Consider the following 16,411-nt stretch of genomic DNA (forward strand, 5'->3'; position numbering starts at 1 on the left):
TACTGGTGAGACCACAAGCAGGAGTCCCTGTCCCATATCTCGGAGCTTGGGGTGGCTGATATGGGGAGAAGTGCTCTATCAGATACCTAGGCCTGGAGTCATTCAGAGTTCTATGCATTAGAAGTTATCACCCTGAACTGGGCCTGGTAACACAGGGGCAGCCAGCGCATATTGCACAAAGTAGATGTTCTATGAAATTGCACAGAAGTGCCTGTCAGTACTCTGGTGGCTGCATTCTACACTAGCACCTCCAGACTGTCTTTAAGGGTAGTCCTGCCTATTCTAGTAGTCTAGCTCCAATACGTTTAATATTGTACACTAATATTAGTACACTAATAACATCAGTGTAAAGACAAGGCAGTTCTCAACAAGTCCTTACAAACAACTAGGGCCACCCGTGCCACAGCAAGTTAACAAGCAGTGGGAAGTTCTTTCACAATACCAGCTCTGCAAATATGAAAGCGAAAAGGCCTAGTATTTTGCTTTCACCCACACAACTCAGCCACTTACTTCTTCCCACACAATCTGCTCCTGGTTACAGAATTATGTAAAGAAGTCGGGGAGGTTGTGGGAACCAGACATCAAATACAGATACTTTTCAAAGAACCATAGCTCATTTCCATGATCAAGAGGGAAACTTTGCCAAATTGCTGCGATCAGAAAAATAACTTCTGGCCACTGCAGAGTATCTCAGTTTACAAGAGAATCCATACTGAAGGAAGATATTAAGTACAGTGGTGCCTCGCAAGACGAAATTAATTCGTTCCGCAATTCTCTTCGTCTTGCGGTTTTTTCGTCTTGCGATGTACGGTTTCCCATAGGAATGCATTGAAAATCAATTAATGCGTTCCTAGGGAAACCACCTTCAGACCAGGTCCGGGGACAGTCTGTCCCCGGACCTCTTCTGAAGGCTGGGGGGGGGGACAAGGGCTTTTCTTCCCACCCCCAGCATTTTAAAAAACCCTGGGACAGCGGAGGACTTCTCCGCTGTGCGGGGCTATCTTAAAATGCTGGCGGGCGGCATTTTAAAATCGCTCCGGACAGCGGAGGACTTCTCCGCTGTCCGGGGCGATTTAAAAGCCCCTGGGAAGGCAGGCGGGGGGGACAAAGACTTTCGCCCCTTGCCCGCCTTCAGAAGGTGTTCCCGCCCCCCGCCCCACTTCGGAACAGCTTTCCGAAGTGGGGCGGCGGGGCCAGGTGTTCCCGACCCCCCTCCCCACTTCGGAAGAGCTTTCCGAAGTGGGGCGGCGGGGCCAGGTGTTCCCGACCCCCCTCCCCACTTCGGAAGAGCTTTCCGAAGTGGGGCGGCGGGGCCAGGTGTCCCCGCCCCCCTCCCCACTTCGGAGGAGCTTTCCGAAGTGGGGCGGCGGGGCCAGGTGTCCCCGCCCCCCTCCCCACTTCGGAGGAGCTTTCCGAAGTGGGGCGGCGGGGCCAGGTGTCCCCGACCCCCCTCCCCACTTCGGAAGAGCTTTCCGAAGTGGGGCGGCGGGGCCAGGTGTCCCCGACCCCCCTCCCCACTTCGGAAGAGCTTTCCGAAGTGGGGCGGCGGGGCCAGGTGTCCCCGACCCCCCTCCCCACTTCGGAAGAGCTTTCCGAAGTGGGGCGGCGGGGCCAGGTGTCCCCGCCCCCCCTCCCCACTTCGGAAGAGCTTTCCGAAGTGGGGCGGTGGGGCCAGGTGTCCCCGCCCCCCCTCCCCACTTCGGAAGAGCTTTCCGAAGTGGGGCGGCGGGGCCAGGTGTCCCCGCCCCCCCTCCCCACTTCGGAAGAGCTTTCCGAAGTGGGGCGGCGGGGCCAGGTGTCCCCGCCCCCCCTCCCCACTTCGGAAGAGCTTTCCGAGGTGGGGCGGTGGGGCCAGGTGTCCCCGCCCCCCCTCCCCACTTCGGAAGAGCTTTCCGAAGTGGGGCGGCGGGGCCAGGTGTCCCCGACCCCCCTCCCCACTTCGGAAGAGCTTTCCGAAGTGGGGCGGCGGGGCCAGGTGTCCCCGCACCCCCCTCCCCACTTCGGCAGAGCTTTCCGAAGTGGGGCGGCGGGGCCGGGTGTCCCCGACCCCCCTCCCCACTTCGGCAGAGCTTTCCGAAGTGGGGCGGCGGGGCCGGGTGTCCCCGACCCCCCTCCCCACTTCGGAAGAGCTTTCCGAAGTGGGGCGGCGGGGCCAGGTGTCCCCGACCCCCCTCCCCAATTCGGAAGAGCTTTCCGAAGTGGGGCGGCGGGGCCAGGTGTCCCCGCCCCACCTCCCCACTTCGGAACAGCTTTCCGAAGTGGGGCGGCAGGGCCAGGTGTCCCCGCCCCACCTCCCCACTTCGGAACAGCTTTCCGAAGTGGGGCGGCGGGGCCAGGTGTCCCCGCCCCACCTCCCCACTTCGGAACAGCTTTCCGAAGTGGGGCGGCGGGGCCAGGTGTCCCGCCCCCCCTCCCCACTTCGGAACAGGTCCTGGACCTCTTCTGAAGGCTGGCGGGGGCGAAAGTCTTTGCTCCCCCCGCCTGCCTTCAAAAGCTGTCCGGCCCAGGCATCCCGGACCTTTCCGCCAGCAGCGGCAGCGCTGCCGCTGCTGGCGGAGAGTTGCCGGCATGCCGAAGCCTGCGCGCAGCGCGCCCAGGCTTCGCGGATCTCTCTGCCAGCAGCGGCAGCTCTGCCGCTGCTGGCGGAGAGTTGCCGGCATGCCGAAGCCTGCGCGCAGCGCGCCCAGGCTTCGCGGATCTCTCTGCCAGCAGTGGCAGCTCTGCCGCTGCTGGCGGAGAGTTGCCGGCATGCCGAAGCCTGCGCGCAGCGCGCCCAGGCTTCGCGGATCTCTCTGCCAGCAGCGGCAGCTCTGCCGCTGCTGGCGGAGTTGCCGGCATGCCGAAGCCTGCGCGCAGCGCGCCCAGGCTTCGCGGATTTCTCTGCCAGCAGCGGCAGCTCTGCCGCTGCTGGCGGAGAGTTGCCGGTATGCCGAAGCCTGCGCGCAGCGCGCCCAGGCTTCGCGGATCTCTCTGCCAGCAGCGGCAGCTCTGCCGCTGCTGGCGGAGACTTGCCGGCATGCCAAAGCCTGTGCGCAGCGCGCCCAGGCTTCGCGGATCTCTCCTGCCTTCAAAAGCCGTCCGGGATAGCAGGAAGCGCTTCCCTGCTATCCCGGACTGCTTTTAAAATGCTGGCGCTGGGGAGCAAAGCCTTTTGGCCCCCGCCAGCCTTCCTGCACCTCTTCTGAAGGCCGGAGGGGGGGGGAAGGCTTTGCTCCCCACCGCTAGCATTTAAAAGAGGTCCCCGGAGATTTCCCTATGGGCTTTCGTCTTGCGAAGCAAGCCCATAGGGGAATTCGTCTTGCGAGGCAAATCGCGGACGAAAAAACCTTTCGTCTAGCGAGTTTTTTGTCTTGCGAGGCATTCGTCTTGCGGGGCACTACTGTAATCAGTTTTTTGTGGAAATTTATCCTGTGTTTCCTCCTTCAGGGTTCCAAAAACTGATCATCTGCTTAAAGCAGTGGTGGCCAAACTTGGCCCTCCAGCTGTTTTGGGACTACAATTCCCATCATCCCTGACCACTGGTCCTAGGGATGATGGGAGCTGTAGACCCAAAACAGCTGGAGGGCCAAGTTTGGCCATTGCTGGCTTAAAGGTAACTACCATGGCCAGGGTTTCTTTCTTTTCACAAGCACTAAAATCAAGTCCCAGGTTATAAAGGATAATTCAACATGACTACGCTTTACAGATTATGATCTGAAGACAGATGATGAAGCAGCCTTGCTGGCCCCAAGGAAGTCTGACTCTGGGAACAGAGACTTTTGGGCAACACTACATTTGCCACCTTGGATTATATTGATTAGATATCAATGTCACACACACCATTTAATAAAAAATCAGGTAAAATGTGGGGATATTTGACCTACCTTAGCTGTTGTAAAATTTACCAATTCCACTCGGGTATTAGCTTTTCGCAATACATGGTGACTCGCTGAAGAATTTGTGAAGATCTCCACTCCATCAATTCCCATTTCAATGTGAGGACTATGAAATTGAGGAACCACAAATTAAGTGAAAAGCTTGCAGCTGTGTGTCATCCAAAATTTGCATTGTGCTACTGGATCAAAATTTAGCGCAGCAACAGCTTGCTGTTTGACTGCATGGAAAATGCAGTTTCACTGCCGCCAAAGTGCTCTTCTAGGGAACAGATGCTCAGGTACAACTAATATACCCATACAGAAAATGCCACTTAAACCATTACTGCATGAGTAGAGTACGCAGCAAGGCGGATGAAGTCTTCGTTTGGAAACCGTCATCTATGTGAGTGTTGCCCACTCTTTGGTAAGAGTGCCTCTCATCAAGTCCAATGTATGAGATAGTGCCACCAATCTAGAGCGCTGCAGCCAGTGTGCAACATCCCACATGCCTTGTAGCTTTACACCAGGTTTAGGCAAACTCCGGTCCTCCGGCCCTCCGATTCCCATCATCCCTAGCTAACAGGACCAGTGGTCAGCGATGATGAGAATTGTAGTCCCAAACATCTGGAGGGCAGGAGTTTGCCTATGCCTGCTTTACACTGAATCAAATGTTTATGGATGACTGAGCTCCATATATTGACTTTAGAAAAGTCAATTTACGAATGCCAAGCCCATGCTTACCTTATAAAGTAATTAAGAAAAACTATTGTGCAAATATGAAATGTAAATTGAAGCTCTGGTAAAAACATGGGCATAGTCTATGAGCACCTCAAGCTACATGAATCATAGATACCCTCTGATTTAATGATTTACTGATGCTTGTTATCAGATATCTTTTTATGCATACAGAGTTATTGTTACTACCATCATTCTTTCTATTATTATGGTTTAAGTTTGGTATTTATGATCAGTGACTTTGGATATGAACATTTATTTCCTCAAATTAGAAAAGCTCAACCGCCCCCACCCCCACACGAAATTACTAAATACAGTGGTACCTCGGTTTAAGAACAGCCCTGTTTACGAACTCCGCAAAACCAGAGGTAGTGTCCCAGTTTGCAAAATTTACCTCAGTCTAAGAATGGAATCTGAACGATGGAAGGGCACCGGCGGTGGGAGGCCTCATTAGGGAAAGCGTGCCTCGGTTTAAGAACGGTTTCGGTTTAAGAACGGGCTTCTGGAACAGATTAAGTTCGAAAACCGAGGTACCACTGTATTCAGTGTATAAAACAAGCAATAAACAATTTAAGGACATTTGTGGATACAGAAATATCTACAATGAAAGCTTAAGTTCTCCATATTGCCATCTTATTGATTAACCTGACTTGTTCTCTAGAATGTTCCACATAGAGAGAGAGAGGGTGAAGGGGGTCTTCAATGTTAACTGCAAAATTGATTTGGATTTTATTTATTTTAGCAGCTTTGGGAATCCTCTCCAAACCTTAATTCACCTCTCTTACCTGACTGGTGTCCACAGTTCTTCACAGATTTCACTTCCTATGCAGGTATCTAAAGTTGCCAGAACTGCATCACCAAATGGGACACTTTCCTAAGACAAGCAAGGAGTGAGGATGGGCCATTGGAATAGGAAAAAATAATGTGATTGACCAACATACAAAATTATCCATCTAAAGCTGTGATAAAGGCATTTATCGCATGCAATTTGACTCACAATACCCTAATAAAAACACCTCTCAAAAAGGTTATGAAATTAGAATTTACACCATTTATATTTTTTTAGTTGGAACATACTGTAACATAACACAGGGGTGGCCAATTATAATCCAAGTCACAAGATGTAATATTGGGCACAGTAGCTCTCAGCTACAAAACATGTCAGGAAATTAAGCTCTGGAAACTGCGCTTCCGAAAGGCATGTTTCTGATCCCTTAACCAAGGTAAAAGGTATCACGAGTGGACTATGGGGTTTCACAATTCCTCCTCACAGGGTCTCCTGCCCCTTCTCTCCAATCAGTCCAGCGTTAACTTTTAATGTTAAGCAAGGTTTTAGTTTAAATCACGTCATTTAAACTTGCTTCAAACCCTGGTCTGAAAGTGAATCCAGATGAGCAACAGCTATGGTTAAGGGCTATGCTAACATAACCGGTGTTTTAAGGCTAATGGAATTAAATGAGAGTTGCCAACATGACAACCACAGAGGCCTTCACTATTACCCTCAGGGTCCCCTCTTCCTGCAGAATCTAGCCAGAAGAACAGGATATGGTGTGGCACCCACAACAATTCACCTGATTTGCAAATGTGCCCATGGTCTCCAAAAGCTCCTATGGCTTGTTTTACATGAGCTTTCATTTTAAATTTGTACACTGCAGAAACTGCCTTTTTGGCAAGAGAATACAGTGTAGAAATACTGAGGTAACATTTATTCAGGAAAAATTGAAGTGCAAGGCTATACATGTCCCATTAACAGTAATAATACATGAGTTTTCAATCAACTTTAGTTTTTGAATTTATTTATATTCCAAATATAAGAACATAGAAAGGAGAACAAAAATCACCAGTTAGCACCTGTAACATTAAATCGCTAGTATCTAAACCTTGGGACTCGGCAACATTTGTAAAGATAAAGCACTTTATATGCATTATAACACCAGATGGCGCTGTGGAGTCCCATTTTTCGCCACCAGAACTTCCCTGTATGAAGTTTACAATGCGTTTAACTGAATCGCTTCTTTGACGTGACTAGATCCAGCTATGGTCGACAGTCAAAGGTGGTGGATTTTATTCTTATTATACTGCTATCCCCCATATGTATCAAAGCATTGTACCTGAACTGTTATCTCTTGTATCATCCTGGGAGGAAAATACTCTTCCACATGCCTAAAGGAGAGGTATGGGGGGGAAATTATGTGACAAATAAGCACTTAAACACACTTTTCCATATACAGTGGTGCCCCGCAAGACGAAATTAATTCGTTCCGCAATTTTTGTCGTCTAGCGAATTTTTCGTCTTGCGAAGCACGAAATCCCATAGGAATGCATTGAAAATCAATTAATGCGTTCCTATGGTCAAAAAAAGTCCAAACAAAGCCAAATTTGGTACAACAACAGTTTATTAACTGCTCTTTAAAGTCACACATACTGTAAAGAGCAGTTCAAAAATTTAAGGGAAAATAAATTAACTTTATAAACAAAACATGTCTTTGTTTTTAGTCAAAGAAAAAAAGTCGCGAGACGTTTTCGTCTTGCGAAGCAAGCCCATAGGGGAAATTCGTCTTGCGAGGCAAATCGCGAACGGAAAAAACTTTCGTCTAGCGAGTTTTTTGTATTGCGAGGCATTCGTCTTGCGGGGCACCACTGTACTAAATTTTAACACACTGCCAAACCTCTTCAGCTAAAACTCTGTGACAAAGAGGGGGTTTTTTTAAAAAAAATCAAGTTAAAGCAGAAGCTTTTCATAAACGAGGCCTGCACAACTTGCAACCTATCAAGCCTGAGATCTATGGGTATAGGGTGGTATGCAAATTCAACAAATAATAATAATTTTAAAAGTCAAATGCAACTTTAATAATAATTATATTATATTAATAACACATTTTTATTTGTATCCCACCCTCTCCGGCCGAGGCTGAGCTCAGAGCGGCTAACATCATAAAAACAACACAATAAACATAAAAACAGACATCAATTAATTAAAACCCATCTTAAAATTAATTCAGACAAGTTAAAATATGGGCAGGTGGCAAATATCAGGGTGGAATTGAGAGTGGTTAATACTTGCCAAGACCAACAGTTTCCACTGATCTTACAAGGACCTGTGAATGGGTTGGGGGCCTCCTTCGGGCTTGTTTTATACAAAGGAAAGCAAGTCAAACTGCATCCTGCCCAAAGGCCAGGTGGAACAGCTCTGTCTTGCAGGCCCTGCGGAAAGATGTCAAATCCTGCAGGGCCCTGGTCTCTTGTGGCAGAGCATTCCACCAGGCCGGGGCCACAGCCAAAAAGGCCCTGGCTCTAGTCAAGGCCAGTCTAATTTCCCTGGGGCCCAGGATCTTCAAGGTGTTGTTGTTAGCAGACCATAAGGTCCTCTGTGGGGCATACCAGAAGAGGCGGTCCCGTAGGTATGAGGGCCCTAGGCCGTATAGGGCTTTAAAGGTTAAAACCAGCACCTTAAACCTGATCCTGTACTCCACTGGGAGCCAGTGCAGCTGGTATAGCACTGGGTGAATGTGATACCGCAGCAGGGACCCCATAAGGAGTTTCGCTGCAGCATTCTGCACCCGCTGGAGTTTCTAGGTCAGTTTCAGGGGCAGCCCCAAGGGCAGCTTTACAGCCTGAGAGGACAACCCTCCTGGCTTTGCAGTCCCATGCAAAGGACAAACACAGCCTTGGCGGACTGCCATGCATGGCTTGCATGCCACATGGTCCTCATGACAAAGTATTATACCAGGATGCAATGTCAGCATGGGTGCAATTCTGGCAATGATTTAAAAAAAAGATGTTTAAGACAAGCCACACAACAAAGCCTCCTGAAAGATCTTCTAATAGAGATTTGGCATGATATATGTCAAGAAGCAACCCAATTCTCTAGAATGCCTATCACAATGAAGTATAGGAACTTGCCGCGATCTACTCCAAGGAGTGAACCATCGCATCTCCCGGTAGTTTCCTGTATTTGCCAGTGCCATCTTTGGTCGTATCAGAAGTATTTTCCTTGAATAAAACAAATAAAGCTACCATGAGGACATGCAGTGCAACAAAATGAAAACAAGGCCCTTGAGAAATGTTCTTTTACTGCAACCCAGCCAAAGTTAAGGATTTTGAAATCTGCTTATTTCAACAGAGAACAATCAAACATATACTTAGGCCTAAGCATTAGTTTTTCCACTTTAAAAATGGGGATGAAATCTACACCTAAATACAAGCACACAGAGTATCACAGAAAGGCACATTCTGAAAAAGAGAGGAAGAGTACTTTGATTGGAAAACAGTCACGTACTTGTTTAAGAAGATCACTCTGCAATTGTAGCGAACATTTCGGTGCATAACAGGCCTGCAGAAATAATAAAAATCAGTGTAATCAAGAGATGACATTCACATATATATGTATATGAGAGGACCTGAACCAAATAATGGAATTTTGAATATCTTTCACACACCTAACTCTGATGCACTCAAAACGTCTCAGTTCTAGCACACACCAGAAATATTTCTCACTGTTGTCACTCTTCCTATTATCAACCCACATTGCCAGAAACAGCCAATTCAGTGCTGCAGGCGTCCCCATTGCATGCCCATCATCCAGGCAAGGCAAAACTAGATTCTAGCCTTCTGCAGATCCCACTTCATTTATATATGACTGAGCTTGTACAAATGTGCTCAGTACTGGAGAAGAGGAATCTCTGTTAATCATTTTACTTTTTTTAAAAAAAAAAAAAACTTTTAAAAAACCCCAAATGGCTTCAACTTTCCTCATAGGGGAGTTGCTCCAGCCCCTTCATCATTCTGGCTATCCTGTTCTGTACCGTTTCCAACTCTACAACATCTCTGCTGACGTGTACTGACCAGAAGTGTACACAATGGGCCATATTTAACTAACTGCACTAGGGGAAGCCAGCACAAGGATTCCTACCAACATGGTGGGAATTCCCCCTCATTCCCCCTCTCCATCCCTAAATCCGCTCTGAAGGGTTGGGGGAACCCCTGGAACAGATTTAGATGGTGTGCGACAGGAGGAGAGAAGGTTCAGCCACAAAAGGAAAATCCTTGCACTGACAGAACCATACCCTCAGCACTACATTGAATACAACCCAGTGCTTCAGATGAGGGTCATACTGTTATGAAACAAACGTATGAAATAATGGGATGAAATGCGGCACAGATGGGTGAACATGTATTTTTTCCCCTTTAACAAGGCTAAAGGGGTTAGAAGTCTAGTACTACCAAAAACTGCTGGAGTTGTCAAAAAACCAGCCGGAACAGGAAGACGAGGAGATAAGAACAGTGTGTACTCTGAAGGAAACAGCTGCAAAAAGAGAATGGAATGTGGAAACAAGGTCATGAAAAATAAAAAAGTCTAGAGAGCTATGAGAAGCCTGTATCCAGTGAAGAACAGAACCAGGTTAAAGAAGATGACGTATATTGCCAGGACCCCCCCCCTTTTAATCAAGACTAGTCGTGCAAGGGCTGCCCCCTCCATGTGCTTGCAAAAGTATGAATGAAATGAAAATAGCATCATGTACTGCTAGGTTGTTAAGAGTCAAAATAACAAGTCAAAATTGTCCCGAGCTTCCTTCTCTACAAGACCCACACACTTTCAAGGCAGTGGTTTCATCACCCACTGGGATAAAATTGGCCACAATATCATACTTTCATATAAAAGCATAATCAAGTTGCTAGTTTCAGTCCCAATCCCTTTGCTAGTGATGCCTACCACATAATTTGTTTGTTTGCTGCCCACAGGGGCAGCAAACCAGGTCAACATTTTCACTGAGCTATCTACCACAACACCAATATTTTTGCTTCTGCAATGTTACCAACCCGTCAGGGCATGTGTGAAGTCAGAACAATTGAAGGTTGTTGTTCTTTAGCCCCCACGTGCATCCTTTGCTTACAGTGAACCACATTTTACATTTTAACACCCATTCACAGAGTTTGGAGAGATCTTTGTACAGCTCCACGCAACCCCTTTGTATTCCAGCACCCTAAAGAATCCAGTATTATCAGCAAACCTGGTCACTGCACTGCTCACCCCTAACTCCAGACCAGTTATGAAGAAGTTCTGCTTCAAATACATTATTACGTACTTCTTTTTCTGTTCACAGAATAGCATGGAGGAAATGAGGTCACAGAAAATAATTGAGAGGTTGTGCTGCATAGCAAAACAGGACATGCATGTGGCTAGGAATGCTACACGTAGAGTACATATTTGTGACGAGCAGAGCATATGCTCAGCTTTGGCTGGGTCACTAGCTACAGTCATTCCTGGACCAGGGCAGCCTGACCTCAGTCGTCCACGCTCTAGTGTTCTGCTTGGACTACTGTAATGCATTCTATGTGGAGCTGCATTTGAAGATGGTGCAGAGGCTGCAACCAGTACAAAATGTGGCTGCTAGTTTGGTAACTGAGGCAGCCCAATGGGAACATCTGTCACTGATCCTGAAAGCACTCCACTGGCTGCCAGCGAGCTACCAGGCCCAATTGAAAGGGTTAGTATTAGCATATTGTAACTGTTTTTAGGTATTTTTAACTGAAACTGTTGTTAGAATGTTTTTCCTGTTTTAGAATCCTTTTTTAAAAACAAAATGTGGATGTGTTTGCTACCCTGGGCTCCTTCCGGAGGAAGGATGGGGCATAAAGCCAATAAATAAACCATGGATCTCAAGCTAATGTACGCACATTGTAATTACAAGGTAACTTACATTCCAACATCACAGATTATGTCTTGAGTAACAGGAGATTCCAAAAGTGCGGCCAGAACTTGAAATGAATGTAGAAGTGTATCAGACTCATAGTAATGATCAGAGCAGCCATATCCACTGCATGAAAACAATAATCATATCGACAAACACATATTATCATACCAAGAAAGACATTCTGAGCTTTCGCAAGAGAAATTACCTAAAGCAGAACCACTCCATCATAGGCAATTGTACATTAATTGTACCAATTAATGTGAAGCAACCACTTGAACCAAGAGTATATTATTAACTACATTTATATTACTCCAGTGGTGATTGACATTAAAGAAATAAGTATGTAGGATACAGAATTATTTCCTTTTTGTATTAAAATCTCTATCCCATCCTTCTGCTGTCCACGATCAAATTTGCTACTGGTTATGCTATTGGCATGAATGAGATGGCTCTCTTTCCCCTCCAACTACAACCCGCCCCCCTTTGCTCCACAAATGGACAGAAAGAAGTTTGCACATTATTTCAGAAGGTAGAAGGGAAGTGTTGAGGACAATTAATCTCTTAAGGATAAATGTTCCAAACATTACATACCCCAACTCAAAAACCAGTAAGCATGGCAGTGTGTGTTAACACTGTCACCTTTAAAAGTGCTGATCACCTGTCTGAAGAGGTGAGCAGATGAAAACTGGCTTTCCCTTCTCCCATCTAAAGACAGGAACAAGAAGGTGGAATGTGATTCTGGTGACTAGTCGACTGCTCTGGATGCCACCCCTGCTAAGTTTGCACAGCATTGTATCGGAACAATTTTCAGAAGCAATGCAAAATAATATTTTACTTAAGTATGATTACAATAGCTATAGCTATGTACAGAAACATTTCAGTTACATTTACTTTGACATATTTCTAACATACCTGATATCCTTACTCCCAAAGGTTATGGAGGATTAGGAAAATCATATTTCTCTTTTTCCCTGCAAAAGGACTACATGTCTTTTCAGCATGGAGGATAATAAAATATATGAAATGGTTAAGCAAGTCTCACCAAATTTCAAGTTCTGGCCCAAGCCGGTATCTTGCTCCCTTCTGTTTAGCAATTTCAATACCTAGAATATCAAATTATAATTATTAATCTTTGGCAATCTCATGAAAGGGAAGAATCCTACATCTTCAAGTATAGCGACGTGAATGATACGACTCAGTAGAGCACAAAAAATGGCAGCATGTGATGCCTCAATACAGCCTCCTCAGAATCTCGGGTTTTTTAAAGCAAATTCCCAGCCCTTATGGTTGTACAAAAAGTGCTTGAAAATACGAGAGCACTCCATTTTGAAATCTCAAAAACCAGAGACTATCAAGGCATTCAATAACTGAGAGGACGTGGTACATGCAAATTGTCATCAGCATCTGTTTTTCTTGGTACAGAATATTTCCTTTTTCCAGTGGGGTACTTACTGCCCTATGTACAACTCAGATTCACAGAACTGTTTTAACTGCAATCAGTGGAGACCACAGGTGCATGAAATGGCTATCACAGAGCAGTAACTATGCACAGAGCTCTCTTACAGCTTACACAGAACATATAGTACAAGCTTTACAAATTATAAGAAATGTCCTTCTGGATCAGACCGAAGGATTAGCTAGTCCAGCATCCTGTTCCCCAGTCACCAACCAAATGCCTGCAAGAAGCCTACAAACAGAACTTGCCCATAACAGCCTTTTCCTGCTGTGGTTTCCCAGCAACATTATCACTTAGAACCAGTGCTTTTTTTCAGTCAGAACTCGCTAGAACTCAGTTCCAGCACCTCTCAGGTAGGTGCCATTGCTGTTATAAAGAGAACAATGGGAACAAGGAGAACAAGAAAACTCCATGGTGAGTTCCGGCATCTCTTTTTCTAGAAAATAGAACTGCTCAGAATTGCCACTTGAACCAGTCTGTGCTGGGCTAGCCAGCTGGAGATCACGGTAGTCCTGCCTCTGTGGTCCACCTGATGTCAGTCACCCTCCACCTTGTGAGGGAACAAACATGAACCAATTCTGCCATAACTGGAGTTTGCAAACAAAAACAGCAGTGTTTCAATTAAAAAAAAAATCCAGCTGAGCCAATCAAATATGCAGGGCCCAATTTGACAACATGATGAAGAGTCATCACTAGGTATCCTAGTAACATTTAAAGAGATAGGAAACTGAATCACAGTTCTCATCACAGATCATCATTGAAGACTCATGCCAGCTTCCTGCCTTACAGAGCCACTGTAAGAGGTGCAACAAAGAAGCCTGGTAAGTCTTGAGCAGGATTTGAGTTATGAACAACAGAAGCAATTCATTATAATATTGTGACTATGATTTAATAGATAGAAGATAGGGTGCAGAAGAAGGGGAGAAACAACAACTCCATGGAAAACGGGGTGGGAGAAAAGATGAAAATGTGTTTTGATTGTATATACTAAAAATGTTGAAACTTAATAAAATATAATTGGAAAAAAGAGAAAAGAAACAGAATCCTGGAAGGGGAAAACCTGCATGGCACCCTGAACAAGAGCACCTGTGTCTGAAACATTTTATTGCATAATTTATTATTTCATTGCATTTGTTATTTCATCTCATTACATAATTTATTATAATTTATTACCACTTGCATAATTGTTGTGCTGCTGTGGGGCACAGGGCAAGCTAACTCCACCACAACCACAGAGTAAAGAGAAGTGCCGGCCTTTCATAGAGTTAGGTATTCATTGCAGAGTTGGAAGGTATTCATTGCAGAGTTACATCTTTGGTAAAGGCTGTTCTCCAACACTCGCAGGCTAGTGTTTCCCAATTGTTGGTGTTTATACTACATTGTTTAAAATTTGCCTTGAGACAGTCTTTGAACCTCTTTTGTTGACCACCAGCATTACGCTTTCCATTTTTAAGTTTGGAATAGAGTTGCTTTGGAAGACGATAATCAGGCATACGCACATGACAAGTCCAATGAAGTTGAAGAATCACTGCATGCATATATATGCACACGCGCGCACGCACACACACACACGCCCCCCCCCCTCACCCAAGAAACACCAGCGTTTTTTGCTTTGCCTTACTTCTCAATATCCTTTCCAGGTTGCCGTCAAAATCCAGCGCCCATTGATTCAAGGCGCAGGTGGCCACAGTCACCTTCCTGCCCATGGTGCTTCGCTGCCTGAGGCTTCGCTTCTCCCGGGAGCCCTTGGGCGACAGTAGGTCGGCTGTAAACAACACACAGCAACAGCCCCAGCCCAGAGCAAAAGCGGACCCTTTCGCTTCCGGGGGGCCGGGCGAGAGAATCCACACATAAGCCCCGCGGGGCACTTCCGGGATAAATCATAGAGGTAGGAAGGGATTCGAAAATGGAACTAAACCTCCCACTCTCGTTAGCCCAGCGCCAAGCAGAGGGCTTTCACCACAGAGATGAGAGAGGGTAGCGCGGCGCGACGCCATTAGTAACGCGTTCGCGCCCCCCTTGGCTTCCTTTGGTATTTCAGTTTTCTCCCCGCACGGCCAGGAATGGTTGAGAACTGTAATGCGGTTCCCGTGTAAATAAATGAACGGAGTCTTTATGTTCAGCTGAACTCGCGTCTGTATCCTGTAGAGCGCTAGATTGGTGGGTCGGGGTGGAGAGAAGGTTTACGGGGTTGATGGAGGGGGCCATTTAAACCAGACTGGCATTTTTACTGCGATTTCAGGTCTAGGGTTTGTTTTGGCTCCCCCCCCCCCGGGTCTCTTTCGGCATCTATACTGTTTTAAGCATGATTGTGCGAGATTTCGGTTCAATTAAATGCACTTAGCAAAATGAGTGTGCTTGAAATATCTGCATATTCTGTGTAGTTGTTTTAGTAGTGTCTATGTTGCATCATGGTTGGTTGGCGTTCGTCTGCCTTGGTCTCGGAAAACAATTTCACCAATCAAAAGTGAAAAACTCACAGTTACAAAGCCATTATTATAAAGTTGTAAGGCGTTTAACAACCACAGCCTGTATCTGAAATATGGAAAACATAATATAACATAGCTGCATTCCCCTGGGGGGCTGTTATTATTCTAAATTACCTGCTCTTCATCCTAAGGTCCCAAGGCAGGTTTACAGCACTAAAACACAATATTAAAACAGTGCAATCCTACTTTTACATGGAAGTAATTACAACTGTGTCCACTGAGGCTTGCTCCCTGTGCAACTTTTTCTCCCGCATGGATGTTCCTTGGTAGTTCTTAAAAGGAGACAAATCTGACTAAAAAGCAATGTTCTCTAATTTATATGTTCTGGGGCTGCTTTGATAGTGCAAAAATAGTCACATATGTTCTCCTTTACTAAGAACCCCCCATTTTATGTGGCCTTTTTTTCTTGTAACTGACAGCAGTTTGGGGATGACCATGACTCAAGTTAACCCTAGCCCAAATCCCCCAGACTGCTATGCTCATCTCCCCCATATTTTCTTCTATAGATGTAGAACAGCTGCTTCCAGAGCTGGCGTTATGCCATCTCACACGGAAAGACAAGGAAAGAGCAAAAATTAACCTGTTGAATTTATGTTTGTGATGTAGAAGTTATAACTATAGAGCCCATGTAAGGGGAAAAGACCCAGTTAACATGCAAGTCAAGACATGAGCTCAGCAGCCCAACTTGTGAATCACAGCAATTATACTGCCTCTCACGGGTGTAGCCAGGATTTTTGTTAGTGGGGTGTAGGCCTTTGGGGGGGGGAGAACCTCGGTTAGCCTTGTATTTTTATTGACATTTATTGATTTGGGGAGGCAACTGCCCTTCCTGTCCCCCATGGCTACACCCATGCTGCCTCTCATCTTGGAAGTACTGTACAGTGGTACCTCGGGTTACATACGCTTCAGGTTACAGACTCCGCTAACCCAGAAATAATGCTTTTGGTTAAGAACTTTGCTTCAGGATGAGAACAGAAATCGCGCAGCAGTGGCGTGGCAGCAGCAGGAGGCCCCATTAGCTAAAGTGGTGCTTCAGGTTAAGAACAGTTTCAGGTTAAGAACTGACCTCCGGAACGAATTAAGTGCTTAACCCGAGGTACCATTGTAATAGTACAGCCATTGTTCTCCCCATGCATTTGTCTAACTTACTTAGAAAGCCATTTGAGCTGATAGCCACCACAT

At 46.2% G+C, this 16,411-nt stretch overlaps 1 protein-coding gene across 1 annotated transcript in view; it reads right to left on the reverse strand.

Annotated features, from left to right (window-relative positions):
- Positions 1-14,618, reverse strand: part of NADSYN1 (NAD synthetase 1) — a 37,258-nt gene extending 22,640 nt beyond the window's left edge. The window contains exons 1-8 of the mRNA XM_082224893.1: positions 14,362-14,618; positions 12,327-12,387; positions 11,291-11,407; positions 8,869-8,922; positions 8,493-8,582; positions 6,701-6,752; positions 5,375-5,463; positions 3,864-3,981 (exon numbers count right to left, since the gene is read on the reverse strand). Coding sequence (XP_082081019.1) covers positions 3,864-3,981; positions 5,375-5,463; positions 6,701-6,752; positions 8,493-8,582; positions 8,869-8,922; positions 11,291-11,407; positions 12,327-12,387; positions 14,362-14,446 — 666 coding nt within the window. The 5' untranslated portion in view covers positions 14,447-14,618. The remainder of the gene's footprint in view (positions 1-3,863; positions 3,982-5,374; positions 5,464-6,700; positions 6,753-8,492; positions 8,583-8,868; positions 8,923-11,290; positions 11,408-12,326; positions 12,388-14,361) is intronic.
- Between the last annotated feature and the right edge of the window lie 1,793 nt (positions 14,619-16,411).

Source organism: Podarcis vaucheri (genome assembly GCF_965113315.1).
Source record: "Podarcis vaucheri genome assembly, chromosome: 1".
Classification (NCBI taxonomy): Eukaryota; Metazoa; Chordata; class Lepidosauria; order Squamata; family Lacertidae; genus Podarcis; species Podarcis vaucheri.